Raw genomic sequence first — 25,678 nt, 5'->3', positions numbered from 1 at the left:
GAATGAAACGTAATTGTATGTTAACCTAGCACTGTAGCTTCCACTCAAGAATAAAGCTACTATATGCTCCCTGTACACAATATCTTTATTACGGAGTAATATTTCTTGTAATTATTGCCTAATGTATATTGGTGTAATTTTATAAAAACACAAACATAAAGCAAAACTGATGATGAGATATGGGTGGGTTAGTAATAAATTATGTGTTTTCACACAAAATTCTCTGTGCACCTCAATTTGTTGTACATGCGCAGAAGTGTACAGCTTAGAGGCAACATTGATTGTTACTATGCCTACAAGCATTGTGAGCATTAGAGCTTGCTTTCAGTGTTCTCCCAAAGACATGGTAACAGTTCATCTATTTAGATAGATTTACAGTGCATTCAGCATAATAAAACAATTAAGCTGTGATAGAGCCGCCTTCCTCCACAAGGTTATCAGACAATACATCAACATGCTGCAAAAGGAATGAGAGATCCATGTAGTACACAGGTCATAAGACCTACAATGACTAGAGATGATATAGATCTTACATCACACATAATTTGTTTAAAACCATGTGAATAGCTATAGACATAGCTTACCTTTAACATTTATCCTACAGCACTTTTCATACCAATGTCCAGACCAGAACAGAGAATAGTGGTTTCATGTGGGACCTAAAATGCATCTAGAAAACTTTATATTTAAAAAGCTTTTTGAATCAATTTGACTACTTCAGCAAAGCCAAAGGGAAGTCATACTAGGCGGATCTCAGCCTGCAGACAAAAAAAGTCAGAGAATCTACCCTGGATTCTTATACTGCTCTGGAGTATGGAATGCATTTTAGGACATCATAAGGAGGACATACGCTCCTGCATGCACTCTCGTCTCTTATACTACTCACTTATCCAAAAAACTGCAGTCACACCTCCGTGCTGCCCACATTTGCTGTTGCAATCTCCCCCCTTGTGGCTCATTCCTCAGCCCTCCCTCCTCGGTCCTCAGACATCCCTCCTCAGCCCTCATTACAAAAGCCCTCCGTCCTCAGCCCTCAGCCCCAGTGACGGAACTAGGTGGGGGCGGGCCCTGGTGCGGACCGTGCAGCCGGGCCTCGTCCCCACCCTAGTCCATGTGGCGCTGCAGCCCACTCCAGCCAGCGTGACTGCCGGGGGGCCCTGCGGGGGTGTGGGCCCTGGCCCAATTGCACCCCCTGCTCCCCCGGTAGTTACGCCACTGCCCAGCCTTTCCTCCTCAGCCCGCTGTGCTCAGACCTCAGCTCGTAAGCCAGGCTAATAGCTGAGGAGGGAGGGCTGAGAGCTGAGGAGGGAGCGCTGAGAGCTAAGGAGGTTACGAGCTGAGGACGGAGGGCTTTTGTAATGAGGGCTGAGGAGGGATGTCTGAGGCCCGAGGAGGGAGGGATGAGGAATGAGCCACAAGGGGGAGATTGCAACTGCAAATGTGGGCAGCACAGAGGTGTGAATCCAGTTTCTTTGGATAAGTAAGTAGAATAAGAGACGAGTCTGCATACTTCTTCTTTATGAGAGCGCATGCAGGAGTGTGTGTTCTCCTGATTATGTCCTAAAATGCATTCCGTACTGGAGATGGTTTTGCGTATTTGGGCTGACTTCAGCTTCAGCTCCACTGCGTGTGAGTGCACACAGGCTGATCAGATTCGAATCAATGGAGCAGGGACACTGAGCAGAAAATTCATAAAAATACACCGACTGACAACAGCCAGAGCCTTCAGCCTGTATGACCATAACCTTAAGGAATTTTTGTTCCTGATTCATTCATCATTCATTCATTCAAGGTTATTCCAAGCCAGAAAGCTACAGTTCCAAAAATGCAAACTAAAAAAAACACCACAAAAAATAAAAAAAAAAGATGGCCAAATGCATATTAAAAATAAAAATTGTATGCATAATAAAAGTTAATTTTAAGGTTAGCTATTCATTTTATACACAAAATTTAAGAGCATAGTGATAAGAATCACTGGGGTTTCCAATTTGGTCAGCACAACCTAGTGAACCCCTAGTGACTCTAATCATTTACTGAGGCTAGTGCTCCTCTTCTATGAGAAAACACACCAGCCCCGGGTAGTTTTCAGCATCTTCCCCTACCTTCCCAGGCATGAAACCTCATAGATATTGTGGGAGCTTTGAATATATGTCATACATTAAAAAAAATGTAATCTTTCTTTTTACTTGTTATATTCTGCTTTTCTACAAAATATTCGTCTCATTAGATGGAATGATAGCTAGACATTCTGTTAAACATACAGAATGGTTAATAAATAAAAATTTTCAATATTAAAAAGGTTTGTCATATGCCTGCAATATAGTGGTGAAAATATATTTAAGTGCACGAGAAGCTGCAGATCAAAATACTAAGGAAGCTTAACTAGATACTCTAGTCAAAACAATCATGTTTATATAAGCACATTCCTAAACATTCATAAATCTGTCTTGCTCATTATCATAACTAATTACCATAACCCCGAAAAACCCATGTGAGTTTTCAGGTAATAAACCTGAAGAGTCTGAGAGCTATTATACCAAAGGCATTGACAGAGCGGCTAATTGTACTTTCCCTGGTCCTCTCCATATCAGCACTCTCCGGGATAGCTCCTCCCTCTCAGGAAGAACCCCTCCCACTAAGTAATTAAATAGCATAAACTGGAACTCACTCTGGGAAGGAGTCAGTTTGATTTTTTCCCTGGAGCGTAGCATAGACCTGTGAAATGCCGTCTGGAATTGAGGATTTTTCGCCGGGGGGGGGGCTTTTCCTCAAATGGGTACTGGTATGCAGTGGGTCCAGGCCCTTATCTTTCCTCCAGCCTACAAAGAGTTGGTGGCAGTTCGCATGGGTATGGGCATCTATTGAGTCAAACAGCGGCTGTACTCATACTCCATGTCCCCCTATTCGCCGGCTCACCTGAAAAACTGAAATGCTATTGGCGGCTATTACACACTGGGTTCTACTTCTAGCATGCGAGTGAAGGAGCAGGATGCGTAATTTTTTGCGGGGACAGGGAGGGTGGCAGAATTTATGGTGTGTAGAGACGGAAGGAGGTAGCACTGTTGGGGAGTGGAATGCGATTGTCTGGCATTCAGCTACCCACACTTGAAGTATTTATGCATCCCAATTTATTTTTTAGGCATTCTAATTCCGGGTTGCCAGCTGCAGCCCTCGCAAGTCTACCTCAGGTTGAGGTAAAAAAAAGGAATTGATTCCTTAATTGCCTTATGATGTTTTTTTCCTTTATAAGCAGTGATGAACTCTGCTGAATCCAAAACCAAGGGTCAAGGGTCAAGTACATCTGCAGAGGATCTGGGCACCTGCTTGGCATGTTCTGAAGCTCCTTTGCCAAATTAGAGGTCATGTCTGGCTTGCTTGAATTAAGCAGCCGGAAGCTCAACCTTTTCTCAATCAGGTGTCATGTCCTGGATTAAGCAGCTGTATCCCAAGAGGTTTCTTCAGCTACTTTGGGCAATCTGAGTCAGAAAATGTTCAGGAGGAAGCAATTGATCTGAGTTCCTCTTCAGACGAAGAATCAGGAGAAGAGTATTTTGCGATTATTAGTCCATTAATCAGGGCTGTTAGGAGCACTCTGGAATTGGTGGATGAAGAGCAAGCATCATCTTCCTCAGCTTTTCTTCCCGGAAATAAGAAAAAGGGGCAAACCTTTCCTTTGCACCAGGAGGTTAGAGATTTCACTAAAGCAGAACGGGAAGTAGCATCTAGGTGATTGAAGGCCCAGACGAAACTCAATAAGCTTTATCCTCTTACCTACAATGCTACTTCTGTAGATGCTTCAGTAATCCATCTGGCTAAAAGTTCACTGCTTTCTACTGAAGATGTAGCTACACTGAGAGATCCTATGGACAAAAGGTTTGATACGGATCTGAAGAGATCCTTTGTATTCGCAGAAGAATCAATAAAGCCAGCTGTAGAAGTATTTATGTCATCAAGGCTATGGAAAGTTGGCTTGAGTATCTGGAAGTTGCTATAAGAGAAGACCATGAGAAGTCTGATATTCTTAATGCATCTATTGATATTACTCGCCTTGCCTCTAAATCCTTGGCACTCTAGGATTTAGGATGACATAATTTTCTGGATGCCTGGGAAGGATCCACAGAAGATCAGTGGGTTCTAAGCATTGTAAAAGAGGGATACAGGTTGGAGTTTCAGGGCCCTTTGCCTCCTCCAATGGACCTTGTCTCCTTGGCCAGAGTCTTTAGAAAAAAGACGGGCCATGCAGATTGATTTGAATCAAATGGTAACTCAGAAGGTTATAATTTTGGTTCCCAGACGGGAGCATGGGAAAGGTTTTTATTGCCATTTTTCCTGGTTTGCAAACCATCGTAGTCGTGGTGCCCAATTCTGAACCTAAGGCCAGTGAATCCTTTTCTCCAGGTCAGAAGAATGGAGTGTTTGGAGTCCGTGAGAGTAGAGATCTGTCCAGACATTTGATGTGTACCCTGGACATTCAGGATGCCTACCATCATATCCCCATTGCAGAATCGCACAAAGCATTTCTGAGGTTCAGGATACAGGAACAGCATTTCTAGTTTGCGTCTCTTCCCTTTGGGCTTTCCATGGCTTGAACGTTTTTTTCAAAAGTCTTAGTGACCCTGGTGGCGCACAAAAGATGGCAAAGGATAAGATTGTTACACTACCTGGACGATCTGATTCTGCTGTCCTCATCAAGAGACTTGGCAATATCTCCTAGAGACAGGATGATCAAAATAATGCAAGATCATGGATGGTGTCTCAACTTTGAGAATAGTCAAATGGAACCTGCACAGGAGGTGTCCTTCTTGGGAGCAAATCTGGACTCAAAAAATGGTGTCATAAGATTGTCAAGCCAGATGCAGTTGGTGCATCAGGTTCGTTCGCCACCAGTCGTTCCAGCCACAGTGTTATCCCATCTTCTAAGGATGATGGCATCCTCTATTTGCCTAGTGGCCTGGGCACATTGGCACATGTCGTTTATTCAAATTATTCTGATTTGGTCAGGAGGGATTGACAACCCGGCAGTACAGATTCTAGTCAGCCAATCTCTCAGGGACATGCGTGGATTCAGCCAGAGCGGCTGTCTGTAGTTGTTCAACTCTTTCCAAAAGAATGGGCTATTACGACAGGTTCTTCGCATGAAGGAGAGACTGGAAGGCCGCAGTAATAGATGATCTAGTTCAGCCGTGGCCACTGGATTTGTTCTATATCTTTCCTCCCCTTCCTCTAAAGGTGCTGGTGGAAATAGTGGATGTCAGAATGGAGTTGATCTGTATTTCTCCAGCATGGTCAAGATGACCATGGTTCCCAACACTGTTCAGACTACCAGTGTGTCCTCCATGGAAGCTGTCATTACCCAGTGATCTGCTGACTCAGGGACCGTTTTTGCACCAGGTTGCCTAGCCCTGACAGCTTGGAGATTGAGCGGAAGGGTCTAGAGGCTCAGGGTCTTTTCCAAGTCTAGGAAATCCTCCACAAATTCAAGATATTGTAGCATCTGGAAAGCATTCGCCAAGGAGAGAAGTAGTGAATCTTCAGAGGATTCTTCTGTCTCAATAGGAGAACTTCTCAATATCCTCCAAAAGCTATTAGACAAAGGGCTAAGGGTCAGTATCCTCAAGACGCAAGTGGCAGCTATTCCAACCTTTTCGGATGTCTGTTCGGCTCTGCATCCATTGAAGTTCTTTAGAGGAGCAATCGGGATCCTTCCTCCTAAGAGACCTTCATGTCCGTAGTGGGATCTTCCATCAGTCCTGGAGTTTCTTTCCTCTAGTCCATTTAAACCAATTCAGGAAGCTTCTTTGTGGCATTTAACCCTAAAAGCAATTTTCCTTGTAGCTGTGACTTCAACTAAGAGATTTGGGGAGCTACAAGCCCTAAAGTGTACAGAAGACTGTCCAGTTTGTTCTTTCCTTCAAGCTTAAAATGGTTACAGAGTTCCACATTACAGACAAATTTTCTCTTCCTTCATTTTGGAAGGAGTCTGAGGAAGCTGAAATTCATCCTTTACATCTTCTAGATGTAAGAAGGACAATTAAAGCATATTGCCAAGCAACCCAGGATTTCAGGAAGACGGATATGCTGTTCATCCTTCCAGGTGTTAAGAAGAAAGAAGAGGTGGCTTCTAAAAATTCCAAGTTTTCACTTTTTGCAACAAAGAGGTGCTGCAGCGGTATTTTTTCCTGTATCACTTGGACCTGGCATCAGCTGAGCGTGCAGGGTTTGGTCATAATGTTTTTAATCTTCTGTTTCCTATGTCATCTGTCATCCTAGTAGTCTGGGTGGCCTGGATATATCAGTTGATGAGGAGAGCTGTGTGAGTGAGATCATCTGGGATGGGAGTGAAGTCTTGCCAGCAGTATTTTGATCAACCCCTGACAAGCAGCAACACTGGGAAGCAGCACAGAAACAGGGCATGGCATGGGCAAAGGTGGTAAAAAAAAGCTGAGCAGGAAATGTATGCAAATGTAATGTAATACAAAATTGGTAGTTAGTTGCAAAAGGGGAAAAGAGGGAATGAGTAACAGTTTAAATGTATAACATTTTTCTGTGGCCCTGGTAAAAACAAGGATTTGAAGATTTAAAATCAGGGCTTTTGAAGTTTTGGCCAGTTTTCTTCTAACCTTTTCTAAACAGGTCCAGCAGCGTTTGACAAGTACTAAAATGTTGCAGCATGAGCGCCATGGGGGAACTCTGCAATGAAGTAATGTGTATAGGGGCATCATAATGTTTAGCTTTTTAGCATGAATTGGAATAGACATAAGGGATTAGAAAGGCTGCCAGTCACATTCTTTTAACACTGTCAAATGGATCTGTCCATCTCCTCCCAAAACCAATGAAAAGGACAACACATGGACCCCATGGGGTAATCACGGCCACTCTTTGTTATTACTGCACAGGCTAGAAAAGAAAAAACAACAGAAGTGACCCGAGTATAACAAAGGAGGAGCGCAAAGTAGCGCCACAGTGAGCTGAAGCAGCAAGAGTATAAGAGTGGATATAAGAGCATGGAATTAGCAAAAGGGATAAAGAGCTAAAAGAATGCAGAAGAAAACTGCTTGCATGTGACATTCAGAAGAGAAAGCAAAAATGCAGCTAAAAAGGTGAAAAAATTCTGGTAGAAATGTGTTTTCTCCTCAGAAACAAGAACTAGTTTCAAAAAGACAGGCTTTGGTAGAAAGAATGATTTTACAAATGAATGATAAATGATAGTTACACACTATATAGATAAATCAGACAGAACCAGGTAGCAAGATAGATAGACAGAACGACAAATACAATTAGGAAGATACATGAAGAGATAGAAATAAGAATGTGTCAAAAGAGTAACTCAATAAAACAGATTTTATAAAGATAGATTATGTATTGAGACAACTGTAGAATTAATAATATAGATATATTAGAGATATAGATTAGAGATTGATGATAGATAAATAGATAGACAGATAGATTCTGTGGGTGATTGGATTTGTATAATAATCCACTAAAATTCTAAAAAGGCATTAACAATATCACACAGGGTCAGAAAATAAATGCACTTATTTGACTGTGATATCCTAACTACACATATGATGTTGTGAGTAGAAAGGAAAGTACTTTTAAGTACTTTACTGTAAATTTTACAGTTGGCATAACAGAAAGGTGTGGCTTAGAGAAAGATAACCAATTTATGCAGTCAGGAAATTATTTTGTGCACCAAAACCTTATGCTGTAAAGTCCTGCAAAGCAGTATATACTGTTTCCAGTCACATTCCTTTATTGTTGCCAAGTGGATCTGTCCATCTCCACCCACAACCAATGGAAAGTATCCCATGGGGGTATCCCCAGTCACTCTGTGTTTTACTGCACACGATTAAAAAGAAAAAACTAACAGAAGTGACCCGAGAATAAAAGGGGAAGTGAAACAAAACAGCACAGAAGTAGGAAGAGAATAGGAAAGGGTAAAAGGCTCAGCGTTAGTGATGGGGAGAAACAAATAGCAAGGAAAAACTAAATTATAAAGGAAATAGAATAAAGGAAAGCAGCAAGATAAAGTAAGTTGGACAACATTTTTTAGAAGCCTTCAGTCATGACAGCCATGTACATTTATAGCTTCACTGCACAAATTTTAAGGAAAGCATTTGAATAACAGTAACATAATTACTGGTAAAAAAGGTAAAACATTTAAAAGGGGCAAAATATACCATACTCGCTGCTGTTCTGTAGTGCTACATGAGTAAAAGAATTCTTAGGGGCAAATTTACTAAAGACTAAATCTAAAGAGCAAATCGCTTTTTTTTAGCAAATTTACTTAATGGCAAAGAAAACAATCTGCTAGCAACAAAATGTTCAGCACAAGAGAAGCAGTTTCACCAGGTGAATTTTCACCCAGGGGAACAATCGTTAAACCACAAATGTATCAAAACATGAACTTTTCTATACGTTACTCTTTTTGCCAAAGCCTATTTTGCCAGATTCTGGCTGGTGAATTGATAAGATGAACCTACATCCTCATCATTGCAATGTCAATGACATTATATCCTGTACTCCAAAACAGTAATGAAATAAAAGACAAATCGTTTTTTCATATATTAATATGGGTTTATGTTTACAAGTTGTAACTGTTAAATATGTTATTTACACTTTTTTAACCATTTGAAGTTCATGCCACATTTGTTTTAGGGTGGGCTCATGTCTAGGACAATAGAGGATCTCTTTTGTCTTTATTTTCCTTGGACATTTTTAATAATAAGTGGCCACTTCCAGCAATTTCACCAACATCACTAATAAATCCATACATATGACCTTTATGTACCCACGATACTTAAATTTATGTAAGCGTATGTTAACAAAGTTTTGCTAGGAAGAAAGTAATGCTAGATAGAATCGGCTAAAAAACCTACACTGACGAATTTTCGCTGCCAAAAGTATGGCACTGTCATTTGCCGAGACAAAGTTTTGCATGTCGATAAATACACGCAGTTGCGCAAAGCATGGTGAAGGTTTACAAAGCGAATATTTGGATGTAAGTAAATCTGCCCCTTGTAAGTGTAAAATGATGCACAAGCTAGGGCTGTTCCAGGGGACACTTGGTGCTGTCCACCTACGACCCACTCGTTCTGCACATCCACTGAACGCAGACGCAAATTACAATGGCAACATCTCATACACTGTATGATTTTCTGATTTGCCCCATCAGATCTGTTGCAATATTTCCCAACTTCAAAACAGTTCAGATGATTGCAAATTACTATTGTATATCCAGGTAGATGTATCAATTCATGTTATGCAAAGTGAATAACAGTAATAATTATATTGATATTTATATTCATAGGTTTAGCTCTCATGTTGATTAAGCACAAAGAGTGGTAGGCAGTGGCTTACCTACTACCTTTACTTCTACCAACTTTTAAAAAACAACTTATGATGTCTGAAGATAGAAATCTATCTTCCTTTTTTTATTGTATAACTCACAATTTCAGCTTTTTCACAAAGCCATAGTAGGTGTTTTGGCAATATGGAAAAAGTTCAATTTACAGCACCATGGTGTGTGTGTATCGGAGCCGGGCCAGGCCAGCCAGGTGCCCTAGGCAACCTGGTCCGCTGCAGCGCCAACTGGATGCTGGAGCGCGTATGGACGCTGGCGCATTTGCGATAGGAACCAATGCTCAAGTAAGCAGTCCAGAGAGGAGACAGTACCAGGGGTAGGAGACAGAGCAGGTACGTGCCTGGCGCCCCCCAGCTTTGCACCCTAGGCACATGCCTACTCTGCCAACCCCTAGATCCGGCCCTGGTGTGTGTGTATACATATATACTGTGTATATATATATATATATATATATATATATATATATATATATATATATATATATACACACACACACACCATGGTGCACAAAGAATATACTTATTTAAAGGTATCCATAGATGAAACAGAAGTCACAAAGTGACTTATTTTTGACAAGATTGAACATTAAGGTATATATATTTGGATCTGTGCCATTTCTAGTAATAAAGTATGAGCAGAAATATTGAAAAATATATGGGTGGAGTATGAATCAGCATTTGTCTAGGTTATGCTTCCAGTTTTGGACTGATATATGGTTTAATAAATTCAATACAAAGTAAGCAAAATGTGAAAATGTATTTATTTACATGAGTACTTATATAATCTTCAAAACTGGTGATGCCTCCATGTTTTTAACAGAGATAATTCTTAGAAAAAACGGCTGAATGGTTGATTCTCTTCATGTCAGGGGCAATCTTAGGGCTCCTGACACCTAAAGCAACAGTCCCAATGCTGCCGCCCCTCCCACTCCGTGTCCCCCTCCTACTCCTACAAGCAGGGCAAAAGGGGGCTGCATCACTAATGCAATGAGCGCTGTAGCACTCTCTGCACTTGCAGAGCAGAATGTGCAGTTAAAAAAATGGAAATTTGGCTATTAAAGTTACAGGAGGCAGCTTTTTGTCACCCCTTGTAACTGACCACTCACTGCCACCTGATTCAAGGTTCTCACTTTGCCTCATGGCAGGAGTCACCCTGCTTCATGTGATCAGGGCTAAGCAATACAGTACAGTATATTGTGTACAGCAGAGAATACATGTCTATTTGTGACAGAACAGCACACGACGTTGACATATATAGGTTAAAAGCATTAGTGCTTAGGCTACAGATCTGCATCAACTGACTGAACACTGTAAAGTGGCAGATTTAATTTATGGAATTATTATATTGGCTTGAATGCCACATACCTGTATTATGAGAGGGCTTGCAACTGCCCACTGCTGGAGATGAAAGAGAAAAATCACTTACTTTCCTGTGCCATGCTTATGGCAGTCTCTGTAGTGGCATGGTACTCATCCTCCTCCAGGAAAGTGTTGTGCTGGAAAGAGTCTCCCTGAAACTCATGCTGGTCCAGTATCTGCTGAAGAGGGGGTGCCTTGGGCAACAGCTGGTTCACCACTTCCCGGGAGATGTTTGGGGCTTCTTTCAGCCTAAGTTTGCTCAGGATCTGGGATTTGATGCTCTCCAATCTCATTTCTTTGCTGTGTTTCCTCCATGTACACACATGGCACTCCTGCTCCTCACTCTCTCCCAATGTGAACTCCACCTGCAGAGATCCCTTCTGCAACATAGTCTCTCCTTTGCTTTGGGAGAACTCCATAGACAGGACAAGCATGCAGAGGAACAGAGGGCAAAGCTGAGACAGCATTTCTTGACTTGTGAATATCCAGCGAGGGACTGCTGGCTGTTCTGCTGCTGCTGCTGCAAAGATCACAGTTGCCTTCTGCATGTCTCTATAGGGGAGGGGTAGGCAACTGCACTAGGCAAAGGGATTCCTTTTTATACCCCAACTGTTCTCTGTCGTAAAATGCTTTCATTGGCTGGGGAGGTAACAAAAGGGCACTCAACAAAGTAAAAAAGGAGAGGAGAAAAAAAGCACAAAAGGAAGCAAAGTAACTTAGGACTGATCTCTCATTGTGTCAGTTTGAAATGTAGTCTCTTAGTACTGAAAGTGACAGATCTCAATGACCCCTCCTATCCCCTCGCCCACCCTTTCACATCCTTACTCACCTTTGTAACCTGGTTTCCTCCATTATCTCAGGGTGCATTTAAATTGCACACAATCTTACAAACAGATCATTATTTAATACTCTATGCAGGTTATACATATGTGAGGTGTATATATAACTACCTTAGTAGTTTTCAATAATATACTACAATGGAGAGTCTTTCATAGTCTATTAGCAAAAGAATAAGCATTTCAAACATATTTACGTGGCCAAACAATGCATGTTACAATTATCCGACTGTGTGATTTCCCATCTTTTGTTATCTCTTTGTATTGCTTATTGGCATGGAAAGCATGAAATTGTTCTATATATGTTTTTGTTGTAGGTTGGGTAGCTTGAAAGCATCAGAAAATATCTATATCATGACTTTTGTGTAATTCTTTACATAACTGCAGAACCCTTTTGGCATAGTGACCAGCGAGTATGAAATACTTCACCCTCTACGGAGGATTCATTTATCATCTTAGTGGTGTTCCAAAAGTTTTTTCTTTACAACTCCAAATTTCTGACAAAGTGATTCTTAAAATGAATATACCTTTAATACACATATATTTTTTAACATACGTTTATATATAATACGTATATTAATGTTTGGACTAACATTAGTTTAGTGTATATGTATATATTATTTTAAAATGTCATGGCTATGACCACATGTACATCTATGTTGCCTGTGCAATAGGAGTAACTTAATCTACTCCCATAAAATCAGATCAGGGACACCAAGCAGTTGCATTAATAGCCTCCTTAGACACATCCACAGCATAAACTGTAACATCTATTCTAAAGTTGTGAGTGAATAGGGGTTAAAACTATATTGCTGAGGTTCTTAGAAACTTCTAGCCATGATACAGCTCCCAAACTAACAATCTACCGGTGCTGCAAGCTCATTCAATTGATTCATTAACGGCTCGGTTGCTACAACATATTTTTATGGTTATAGCTATTTTTAAAAACTATTTCTAAATCGCTCACCAAGCCGGCGCTATGGTTCGGGTGTCACTACCCCGAACCCGTCGCTCAATCAGATACAATCTTTAAGGATCAGAAGCACTCACCGCTTGTCGTCTGAGGCCCGGGTGCTGCGCCCCGAACCCGTAGCTTAGGGGGAAATACTTCGCTCAACTCCACGCACTATGACTACGTGTGTTATCGATGTGAAATAAAGACTTTCTTTGATCTAACGCTGCGTCTGAGAAGTTGTTGGAGTGCTGGCCTATGGTGGAGTCGAATAATACAGCTTCCCAGATGCAACTTCTACCATTAGCATATAGGTTACTTCCCTAATTATAGAGGCTTGATGATATATGAGTGATTCATATCTACAAAGTTTGTTCATGCTCTGTGTGAGCACTAACTACATGTAGGACAGCATCAGAGCCAATTATTTTATAATAATTAAAAATATCAGCTAACTAGAAATCTAAACTCTTTTTGTTTATGTGTTTATGACAAAATTCAAACAAACACTTCCTTCAGAAGTAAAGGAACAATGGCAGCCCTCGCATGAAAGGTTGACCTTTTCACAGGTACAGTTTACACACAAGAGCAAAAATAGCTTTAGAAATTTACTATCAAGTACATTTCTGTTGATGTCTGTAGTCCTCTTATGTGTAAATGTTGTGATGAAATAGCAAGGAAGAGAAAATAGTTATAAGTATAGTGACATATTGCCAAATGTTTGCCAATATTCTCAAGCATAGTGCATTGTTGACACTGTGTGGGTGACACTTTTCACCATATTAATATGTCTTTGCACTTTATTTTATCGATGCTCTTGGTAAACAGACAAAACTTGGGTACCAAAATCTGTGTCCAATGACCCCAGTATATAAATAGTGCTTAAGAAACTTGGTTTATAGGGCTCATTAATATTACATACAACATTGCATCTGTCCAAATACTGTATACATGAATTCTGTTGTTTCGTCTTTGGAAATTTAATTGAAATTAAAAGGAACATTGGTTTGTGTCCATTTTTTACTTCCTTTAGTAAATTTTACATTAAAATAAGATATCCCTGCAAAAAACATATATTCAGCAAGGTTGCTTTTTATATGTTGCAAAAGCCTCTAACACTTAGGTAACCCTACACTACAGTCCTGCACTTAGTCGGGTACACACAGATACCTGCAAAGTTAAGTAACCTGCAAAGTGGTCGGAATTCAGGCAGAAAATCCTTGGGTGTATAAATGGATGATTAAAGTATTTTTTACAAAATATCTATAAATGTAACATTTGGAATGAACAACATCTACAGGTTTTTTGTTCAAAATGTAGAAAGGACACAATCTGAATTTTTTTCAACACACTCCATTCTGCTATATGCAAATTTTTGCAGGTCTTTGCGCTCTATTTGCGAGCTTCAACCCACAAATACAGCACTGTATTGGTCTGTATGTAGGTAGGCATCCCTACTCCCACCCCTAACATGCACATGATTCAGATATGCAAGTTAGAAATTAGTAGTTTGCACACCCTGCAATGACTTTCTGTCATTGCCAATGATCTAAGGCCTCCTGATGCTTTTCTCTGCTCCCCATGCCAGATTTTCAGTCCATGGATACTGTGCTTCTTAACTGAGCATCTAGAGCTTTAGCAGTTATGCTCTGGGCCAAGGTAAATGTCCTCTCATATCTCCCACATATTCATGTCCAAAAATAAAACATCAATAAAGTGAATGCCACTTGTTTTCTTAATACTTTAATACTGTATGCATACTATATAATACTGCAGATGTGCTAATTATCAATATCAATAAATATCAAAGTAAAGAGATAGTGCCATTCATAGGATACCAAAAGTATGTTGCTTTTAGACAATTCAAACTATAACTATAATTTGTAGATTAACATTTTAATATTTGACACATCAGGCACAAAACACTAGAGATCTGTCATGTTTTATGCCCTTTAACCCCTGCCCTGCAGATAGCAGAATTGCAATAGGTGTCTGCTCTCCACCAGGAAATATGGGCTCTCCTTAAACACAACACAGTGTGTGGGGCTGTTGGGGGAAGGGTTAGGTGTAGGCTGCCGGCATGTGGAGGAGGGGGGCCCCTGAGGTGATAGCCCCGCTGGGCCTTGGACCCCCAAGTTCAACACTGTGCAGAGCAAAAACCCAATAAAATCATCCAAATCAAGAAGTATCAGCTAGTTACACAGCACAATTACAGTTTTAAAGTTGTGATTGTGCAAAAGTCTAGATAACTGAAAGATTTTTTAAAAACACATACAGTACAAGTGAACATGTATGTTTGTTGTATCTGGAGGACAGCGAGAGGGATTCAACACAACAGTCTGCACATCAGGAAGTATGGAGAGGACTGTTCTGGGGACTCCAGGAAGTGTCCAAACAGCAGACACATGATTTTCACATGTGGTATTTGGAGACAGTCCTGGGATAGTTGAGTCCCAAGATTGATCATACTGTCCCCTGAACACATTCCCTAGGGAGCTATGCAGGAGTACAATGCATATGAGTTAAGTATATTAGTGGCTAGAGCTACCAGTAAAGTGCAGACGAAGCACCGAAAAAGTTAGATTCTACATTACTGGCGACATATTTGTCTGCCAGCAAGTAACATGTTTGGCAGGCAATGGTTTGGCAATGGTTTGGCATGATTAGCTATGGTTAAGATACAATACACTAGCCCACTAATCCTCAATAGCTATTCTTCTTCTATCAGAAGTTATAATTTTCAAGGAACCGTAACACCAATAAACAAAAGAGTTATACATGCATTTAGATATAATGTGCTTATAAAAATTTGTTTTCTTTGGAAATAATAGAGCAGCTAAATAGGGCAAAAAAGGCTAATATTTGCACAGCAGGTAAAAAAATAAACTCTGTAGAATAGCATGGTCTGAATAGTGGTCTAATGCCACTCACTCACGGCTCTCAATAAAACTAAAGTGTGAAAACTAGCTCAATGTTGATTTTACATTGGTTTGGTTGTTGGTCTTGGCAATATTAGCAGGTGGCAAACCTTGATATTTAATTTTTCAGTCCACTAAAAGGTCTACATCTTTAGATGGTAATAGTATAAAGGATTGAATCTGCCAATCATATGGTTTACCAAAGAGAAATGCACCCAATTTCTATTCATTCCTATTCCCCTTGGTGTCATGATTATGTAAAAAAAAAGTAGCAAACTAGATTAAAATATCCCTACATTTTACACATATATTGCATTTTAAATCTAAGAACACCTAAATTCCAATAATATTATTCAGAATTCTAAAATCAAACCGTCAGTGTAAATGTTTCACTACTGACAGGAACAGCCATCCCTAATAATGAAGAGTTTAAAGTATTAGCACAGGCTTGATAAAGGGTCCAGATGGGCCCCGAAATGTTGCCTTTGTTTTGTATGTATAAATCACTAAAGATTTTTGCATCAACTTCAGAGTGCTACTGGATTTCTTCTTCTGGGTGTATCAGTTGACCCAAAAAAGCAGACGAGGGTCTTCCAGTTTAGCACCTGAAACCTATAAAGGTTTTAGTAACAAGGGTAGAGCACTCCTAATTACGATTATATAAATTATTAGCACTGTAAAATATACACTTACCCAGCAATTGTCTTTGTACTACAGTATAAATATTACCCAGTGGATTATAATACCAATACTTTGTTAAGAATGTTTGTCAGGTTTATCCAAAGATTTCAAATGCATTAATGCACACTTTTATATGAGAACTTTTTATGAATACAGAGAATTCCATTTGACATTTAGAGAAGTGTATAGCATAGCCAAACCAGATTTATTCATACCCCAGAAAGGTATCTTTCAGTCTCTGATATTATGAGGTATAGGCTTGGAAATCCATTCCAGAACAAGTCTCCCCCAATAAAACATTTTTTTTCATCTTTCAAACAGGTACCCATGCTTCCATTTTTTAAAATCATTAACAAGCAAATAAGCAGATAATATTGACTGTCAGCAGAAAGTATCAAATGGTCCCATTCCTTTCATGTGCGCAGAGGAGAGCAATACAGTAGAGTATATTGATTACAGTATATTTTACAGTTCTATTCTAATCTGTGACCAAGCAGAATGCAACCTAGGGAGTTGACGCACATGAGTTAAAACCATGTGTGGCTTTAGGCAACAACTGACTGAACACTGTAAAGTGGCAGATTTAATTTATGGAATTATTATATTGGCTTGAATGCCACATACCTGTATTATGAGAGGGCTTGCAACTGCCCATTGCTGGAGATGAAAGAGAAAAATCACTTACTTTCCTGTGCCATGCTTATGACAGTCTCTGTAGTGGCATGGTACTCATCCTCCTCCAGGAAAGTGTTGTGCTGGAAAGAGTCTCCCTGAAACTCATGCTGGTCCAGTATCTGCTGAAGAGGGGGTGCCTTGGGCAACAGCTGGTTCACCACTTCCCGGGAGATGTTTGGGGCTTCTTTCAGCCTAAGTTTGCTCAGGATCTGGGATTTGATGCTCTCCAATCTCATTTCTTTGCTGTGTTTCCTCCACGTACACATGGGGCACTCCTGCTCCTCACTCTCTCCCAATGTGAACTCCACCTGCAGAGATCCCTTCTGCAACATAGTCTCTCCTTTGCTTTTGAAGAACTCCAAAGACAGGACAAGCATGCAGAGGAACAGAGGGCAAAGCTGAGACAGCATTTCTTGACTTGAGAGTGTCCAGTGCTGGCTGTATTGCTGCTGCAAAGATCACAGCTGCCTTCTGCAGGTCTCTATAGGGGAGGGGTAGGCAACCACAGATCATGCACTAGGCAAAGGGACTCCTTTTTATATCCCAACTGTTCTCTGTCGTAAAAAGCTTTCATTGGCTGGGGACGTAACAAAAGGCCCCTACCAGGGCTATCAACAAAGTAAAAAGAGGGAAAGAGAGAGAGAGAGAGAGAGAGAGAGAGAGAGAGAGAGAGAGAGAGAGAGAGAGGAGAGAGAGAGAACAGAAGGTAGTAAAGTAACTCAGGACTACGCTCTCAGTGCTTCTGTGTCAGTTTGAAATGCAGTCACTTGGATCTGAAAGGGGGCTGTGACAGATCTTAAAGGCACAAAGCCTGCTCCTTGGACACTCCTGTTCCACCCACCCCCTCGCCCACCCTTACTCACCTCTGTGACTTACTGAACTACCTCCCTTTCTCTCTCTCTTCTCCGGTGAAATTTTATCAGAACAGAATCTTTCAAATGGGTTATTACTGTAAATATTCAATGCAGATGATATATGTATGCAAATTAATATATATCTATGCGTGTGTTAATTTTTTGTTCTAACATATTTTTTTACCTGTCTGTAGTCCTCTTATGTGTAAATGTTGTGATGAAATAGCAAGGAAGAGAAAATAGTTATAAGTATAGTGACATATTGCCAAATGTTTGCCAATATTCTCAAGCATAGTGCATTGTTGACACTGTGTGGGTGACACTTTTCACCATATTAATATGTCTTTGCACTTTATTTTATCAATGCTCTTGGTAAACAGACAAAACTTGGGTACCAAAATCTGTGTCCAATGACCCCAGTATATAAATAGTGCTTAAGAAACTTGGTTTATAGGGCTCATTAATATTACATACAAAATTGCATCTGTCCAAATACTGTATACATGAATTCTGTTGTTTCGTCTTTGGAAATTTAATTGAAATTAAAAGGAACATTGGTTTGTGTCCATTTTTTACTTCCTTTAGTAAATTTTACATTAAAATAAGATATCCCTGCAAAAAACATATATTCAATTCAGCAAGGTTGCTTTTTATATGTTGCAAAAGCCTCTAACACTTAGGTAACCCTACACTACAGTCCTGCACTTAGTCGGGTACACACAGATACCTGCAAAGTTAAGTAACCTGCAAAGTGGTCGGAATTCAGGCAGAAAATCCTTGGGTGTATAAATGGGTGAGTTAAAGTATTTTTACAAAATATCTATAAATGTAACATTTGGAATGAACAACATCTACAGGTTTTTTGTTCAAAATGTAGAAAGGACACAATCTGAATTTTTTTCAACACACTCCATTCTGCTATATGCAAATTTTTGCAGGTCTTTGCGCTCTATTTGCGAGCTTCAACCCACAAATACAGCACTGTATTGGTCTGTATGTAGGTAGGCATCCCTACTCCCACCCCTAACATGCACATGATTCAGATATGCAAGTTAGAAATTAGTAGTTTGCACACCCTGCAATGACTTTCTGTCATTACCGTGTGTTAATTTTTTGTTCTAACATATTTTTTTACCTCTTACTGCTAAAAGTACATGTTAAAAAACTAACCATAAAGTGCCTGGCTATATAAAGACTGTGTCCCCTTGGAAACTATTGTAAGTTAACTGCACTGCTGGACATAGAATTAATAGAGAACTGCAACATATGCAGTGTCAGTTGTGTTGTGGGAGCATCAAACTGTAGCACAAAACAACTTTTAATATTCTGCTCTTATATCTGTATCATGACATTCTGCTCTGTATAAGTAATATCTGTATTGCATTTCACTGAAAAGGGCTATATGGCTGGTGGATTTTTAGTATATTAATGCTCAACACAAAGCTTAATACTTTGAACTTGTAGCTGCTGAGGGAGCCCGGAGTGTAAATGGTCCTCCTGTGGTTCCTGAAATTATTTGCCATTTTTAATATATTGTTATGATTGCTTCTTTATTTTTCTCAATAAATATTTTGTATATCCCATGTGTCTTTGATACAGTTTTCTTTTTTTTCGCTTATCCCCAATGTTCTTATATGTAATACTTACTCTAAATATCAGAGCTGCCTTGTAAGAGCATCACTGACATCCCTCTGGTTTTATCCCCATCTTTCCTGAACAAGATCCAAACATTCCCCTGACTCACTCTGCTCACTATAAAAGCATTTAACAAAGCCATAAGATGTACTGTAAAATTCCATTCTACCCCACTCAATGAATATATGCATATGGAATACTGCACTGCAGAGATTGTTGGAAAATTATCTTATAATCATCAACTGTTATATTTGTTGACAAAAAAGCACCTAAAAAACAAACAAGACAGCACAATATAAAAACATGACTGGTGCATATCTGCAATCTTTAACAGATTACTATTGTATCGATGATTTATTTATTTTTTCTTGACTCTACTGACCTCAATTACATTTCAGCTGCCATCTGTCACTCATAAGGTTACCAAGTGTCATGAAAATACATTCTTTCTTCAATCACCACCTGAACACGTTGGCCTTATTGTGAATGGCAGGAGAGATTTATGTTTCATATGGATAAATAATAAGGAACTCTGTGGTTTTCTAAATTAAAAGAAGACATTTGTATATGATTTTACACTTATTCTCGTTCCAGGATTTTGCTAGACAAACAGCTTTTCAGTTGTAACTGTCTGGCTAAACCAAATGGATTTGGTAATTAGTAATAATTGTCAACCCTCCCCCGCATTTAACAATTCTTGCCCTATTTTGCATGTACAAATGTATAGCTGATACAGTAGATAACATTGCTGTTAGAAAATAGAAGGTCAAGAAAGATATAGTATATAGTGAATAAAGTACCCCCTATTGTAAAATATAAGGAAAGTCGAGTGCTTTTATACAGGTCATGGAACTTTGAGGTTACTTCTAATATCCTTATATTTTCCAACAAGTATTGGAAAATATACACAAGTTTTAGAGAGTCATGTGACATATGACATCCCTAAGCTCCGTTTATAACTGATGACATCACTAAGAGCCTTTATTTTGTCTATTATATAATAATATTTAGGCACTGCTAGGGAAGGTCACTTTTATACTAACACTGACATGCATCAGGTAGAGCTGGATGCTTATTTTATAGTATCTCAAAGCTTGTGCTCCTTATATGAGGCCATATTCGAACAGCATTAAAATAGCCAAAACAATTGTCAGAAATGCATGTACTGACATAGAATTGAACGAGCACAGTAAAGCATTCCATTGTTTAAAAATCATTGACATTTCTGAACCTTCCCATGAGTACAACTAGTAGAACAGTACTAGGAGAAGTATTACTGGAACAATTAGGACATCGGATGGTGGGAATGCAGACATAAAGCCCCTAGGTGGCACTAAGAATCTTTCTTTTGCACTTAATCTTAACACTGTTGTCATAAATCATTTAGCTTAGCCTATTTTTTTATTATTTTAGCCTATGGAGCTCCTTTCAACGCTGAATGTATAAATAAACATTTGTCCATGCCGGTCTGCAGAAGGATTCTTAGGGTCCAGATTCCTCAGATCATAAAGAAATACAGCAAGATTCACCAGCCATGAGTAAGATAATAAATGCACTGGTTACTCATTTCTACCAAAAATAATCTTGGCCTACCACTCCCACTATTACCCAATGGGTGAACCTAATCAACAAAATGCTCCCTTCCATAAAGCTTACTTACATGGCTCTGGGATGCCTGGACAAATTTGAAAAAATATGGAGCCCATGGCTAGAAGTTGACCTGATAGAGCTCCCTGGTGCATGATATATTTGATAACTAGGTAACTTGGCAAGGTGACTAGACAGTTCAGTCCCATAAAATGACATGCATGTATGTTGCTATACAATGAACGTTTGCCTCTGGACCTCCAAGACGGCCTCCTCAGCAAGTACCATTGGAGACATCGTACTACAATTACAATGCTTAATTGTGAACCTTTACAGTGCCTATACTTATATATACATATACATGAAACAAAAATGGTGGTACTGTGTTAGCCTGGATACCACCATCTACATCAAAAATAGAACCATACAGACATCCCTATACCAAAAACCAACAGGTTGTCCTGCATATCTTAGGTGGGACAGTTTTCATCCTCATCACATAAAAAAATCAATTGTGTTTAGCCAGGCTCTGAGATACAACAGGATTTGCTTAAACCTTTATGACAGAAATAAACATCTCTACTACTTACTATCTCTACTTACTTACTGTAACTCAAATACCCAGAGACACACTCTTGAAATACAAAGAAAAGACAGAAAACAACAGGGTACCTATTGTAGTTACCTACAACCCACAACTCAACATTATTAGAAAAATAGCCAGACCTGCAACCCATGCTCCATACAGATACCAGACAGGGAAAAGAAGATCTATGAATTCAGATGTATGGAGTTATTTAACACATTAAGACTATGTGACCTGACTGAATCCAGACTCCTGGACTATTTACAACCTACCCTAATTAATTTTATTATCTGTACAATTGATCTCTATCTATCTGTAACTTCCTAATTTATTGCCCATGAATACCTTTCACTGATCTAACAGAATATATGCTGTGCCTTTCCAGCTTTCATTTGTATTTTGCCTGACGAAGGGGCCTTGGTGCTCCGAAAGCTTGCAATGTATTTTTTTAAATGTATATTTAATGTATATTTAATATAGGCAATGTATATTTAATGTATATTTAATATAGGCAAAGGGATTACATGTTACGTTAATGTTAATAATTTCGTTGGGGAATGAGGATTTGGACTGAATACCAAAACGGCACAACCTAGCATCCATAGTGGTGGATCACACACAAAAGGGGTCTTTTACTTAACCCCTGAGTGCAAGTGCTAGAGCACAATAGCACAACCCTTCAGCATTGTAAATAACCCCTAATTTGTGGTGGTTGCAATTAAGAAATGACTCTGGAATTCTGTGAAAAAATTCTCCATTGTGGCCAATAAACATGACAATTAATGCCTTTAAAAAATTAGCAATCTTACTTCTCTGGTCTATTTATGAAAATTTTGTGTTAATTAGCAAAAGTGCATTTATTTACAACAACCAACCATCAATTAGTTTTTATTAGTCTATACCAGTTAGAAAATTTAATTGAAGAACTGTGTGTAGTTTAGATCCCCTCGTTTGGAGAGGTTGCCGATGAATGGAACTGTATCAAAATCAGACAATACTGCAAGTCTGTGAAGACCCGCAGTAACGGAACTAGAAGGGGGAGGGCTCTGGTGCGGGATGTGCAGCCGGGCCCCGCCCCCCTCTGTACGTCATTTTCTGCCAACGGAGTCAGTGGAACACGAGCTGCCGGGGGGCCCTGAGGGGGGTGCGGGCCCTGGCCCAATCGCACCCCTTGCCCCCCCAGTAGTTACGCCACTGAAGACCCTTTAGATAAGGACTGCACAAAATGCCAATATAGTCTTCACCTGATGGGATTTTCAAACCTACTTGATAGATATATGCCCAATTTATGGCAGCAGACCTGTATTATTGTAGATGTTATAGGATGTAAATATGTTCCCTACTTTTCCGGAGTCAGTACTGACCAAGTTTCCTCCCACAAATATGGCATATTAGCATATAGGATCAAATGCTTACATTTGTGGGAATTGAAGGTTTGCATATTTCTTGAGTTCAAGGTTTGTATACGCCAGCCTGTGAATATGAAATGTATTTATATGACTACAACTTGCTTATGTGACTCTATGGGGCAGATTTACTAAGGAATGAAGTGGTTAATGCTAGTGACAATTCGCTAGCATGAGCACTCGCAGGAACATCACTAACAGGCACAGGCGCCAATACGCTAACGAAACAGACCGTTGCTATCAGTCATTCGCACTTTATCCCCAGGCGACTTTTCACTCTGGCGAATGGACGTTACTCCGCAAATTCACTAAAATGCTGATTTTACTGAACGTTACCTCTTTCACCAGAGTTGCCTTCATCACCTCAGACCAGGCGAAGTGCTATAAAGATCTTCCTCAATCTTCTGTCACTTACATCATATCCTGTGAGCCGAAAATGCATCAAAGTTCAAAAAATGCTGGTGACTTTTGATTTTTTGAAGTGGAATTGCCTGCAAAAGTCCTGACAAACTTTTTTTTCTGACTTAAACTTTTTTTGGGTATTCACAAAACATTTCATAACATAAATCTTGGAAAGGAAATCAAATTTCCATGTTCATGGCATATCCTATAGGCTGAAGCTTGCGCACTGTATTTTAAAAGGGTTGTTTAGCTTCAAAACAATGTTTTCACTTCTGGCGTTCTCAGCAAAAATACCAGAAACTTTTTTCAAATGCTTTGTGTTTTTTATTTTTGACAGTTTTTAGAAAATGTAAATTTAAAGTAAAAATTTCCTCTGTCTGGTGTTTTATAACAGCTGCCTCTGTTATAAAGATTATGCTGAGCAGGGCTTTAGAAAAGAAATTTATCAAATGATGTAGCTAATAAGAACAGTTTTTACAGAGCCGGTGGCCCCGCTTCCAGAGCAGGGAGACGCAAGAACGTGGAAATGAAGCTTTAGGGCAAGGGCACAAATAGCATATTAAAAACTATGCTTCTCTCCGCCTGCGGAAAGAATCAGATCCGCTAAAATCAGCCGCTTCCTGTAGCTGCACTGACATACACAGCTTAGACCTAGATCAGCCTGAAAATGTCTGCTGTCAGGGTTATCAGACCATTAGACTATTAGCCTCCTTATATGCTGGGTCTTATAGAGCAGTTTGGGAGATACAGACTTTCCCTCTAGTGTTTTCCTAGACATGTAACAGGTATGGATGTTTAAAAAACAAAATTCTGTTTGAACCCAAGTTCTTTTACGGTTCAGCTCCAGCTGAGCTACATTAATATTTCTTGCAAAATGCCAAAACACCCAAACTTTCATGCTTAATTTGAAAAAATACTTTAATATCCTTTAATGCCTGTATATTAAAAGCGAGGGTGAATGGTCATATCCATTGTTTGGTATATACAAGCAATTTTTTTGGTATATAGAACAATGAATCATTACCATTAAGGCTATTATCCTGCTCTACAGGAGGTATATACATTAGAGAAACAGGGCAAAAAACTACACACAAGGATGAACCATCACAGACATAAGATCAAGACCAAAGCATGTGATACACCAGTTAAAGGGTCAGGTTTCATGTCACACTATGTGACCTTACTGAATCCAGACCTCTGGACTATTTACAACCGCCCTAATTACTTTTATTATCTTTACAACTTATCTCCATCCATCTGTAACTTCTTAATTTATTCCCCATGAATACAATTTCTATGATCTCACAGTATACAAAACTGGGTATGGGTATCACTTCTATAGTACTTTTGTATTTGTTTTTTATTTGTTATTTTTGCTACTGGCTAACATGGTACCATAGTTTTTGTTTTGTTATTTCACTCTTGGTATTGATTGGCCTGTTTTGTGACCCTCTCGTTACAGATTCTACCTTGAATGCTTCTGGATTTGACCTCTGCCTGGCTCCGTTTACAATTCTCAACCTGCTTCTGATTTTCTGCCTTGAAGTGCCTACGAACTTTGTTTTCATTTAATTGCCTACAAACTTATCATTTCTGGCATCTCTGTGACTCTTCATCTGGGCTCATTCCTGTTCCAACTCGGGCTCTGAGTTCCCAGTGAGAGGCATAGGGGCGCTAGTATTTCTCAGACCCACTACAAAGGTCTGACACAATGCTGCTCCATAACTCTTTTATATATATAATACAGTCCAACAGGCAAGGGGGCAGACTTACTAAAGGGCAAAGTGGCTAATGCTAGCAACATTTCGCTGAACTTTTTTGGGTTAACATTTTTCCCCAGACATTTGAGGGGTATGCCACATTCTTTTTAAGGTGGGCTCATGTGTAGGGCATTATAGGATCTCTTTTGTCTTTATTCAGGTTCCTTGGACATTTGTAAAAAAAGGTGGCCACTTCAAGCATTTGCACCAACATTTCTAATAAAGACGTCCATACAACTTTAATGTACTAGCCCTATTCAAATTGACCTAAGCATAAGAGGACTAACGAAGTTTCGCTTGGCAGAAGCAATCACTGGAGTTATTTTGCTTTGAAACACTGCCGAAGTAATGCTAGCAAAAAGTCGCCAGCATTCGGCACCCAGGACGCAACTTCGCATTTTAGTGAATTAGTGTAGTGGTAACGAATTTTCGCCTGGTGAAGTGGAGCGAAGTGTGGCGAATTGTTCGCTGGTATCAATTTTAATATTGAATATGCCCCAAGGTTGGGGTTGTTTTCTCAGGAAAAAAAGATGCTTGTGAGGAGACATAATTACTCTTTAAACATACTGTATATTAGAGGGCATTATAGACCGATAGTGGCAGATCTTTTTCCAATAAATGCACTGCTGGCCTGCCAGGTGATGTTGTGATGGCAGATTCTATG

The 25,678-nt window shown here is 39.6% G+C and overlaps 1 protein-coding gene across 2 annotated transcripts in view; it reads right to left on the bottom strand.

Annotated features, from left to right (window-relative positions):
• Positions 1-17,591, bottom strand: part of LOC108709836 (growth/differentiation factor 11) — a 91,030-nt gene extending 73,439 nt beyond the window's left edge. Inside the window, exon 1 of one of the 2 annotated variants that reach the window (XM_018250028.2) lies at positions 16,795-17,591. In XM_018250028.2, the coding sequence (XP_018105517.1) occupies positions 16,795-17,194 (400 nt within the window). In that variant the 5' untranslated portion in view covers positions 17,195-17,591. Of the gene's footprint in view, positions 1-10,789; positions 11,525-16,794 lie in introns of those variants that run through there. The other variant, XM_018250027.2, reaches the window with a different exon arrangement.
• Between the last annotated feature and the right edge of the window lie 8,087 nt (positions 17,592-25,678).

The sequence above is a fragment of the Xenopus laevis genome, chromosome 2S, assembly GCF_017654675.1.
Source record: "Xenopus laevis strain J_2021 chromosome 2S, Xenopus_laevis_v10.1, whole genome shotgun sequence".
Taxonomy (NCBI): domain Eukaryota; kingdom Metazoa; phylum Chordata; class Amphibia; order Anura; family Pipidae; genus Xenopus; species Xenopus laevis.
Note: the sequence above shows the minus strand (reverse complement) of the source record. Positions and strands in the feature narration are given on the sequence as shown.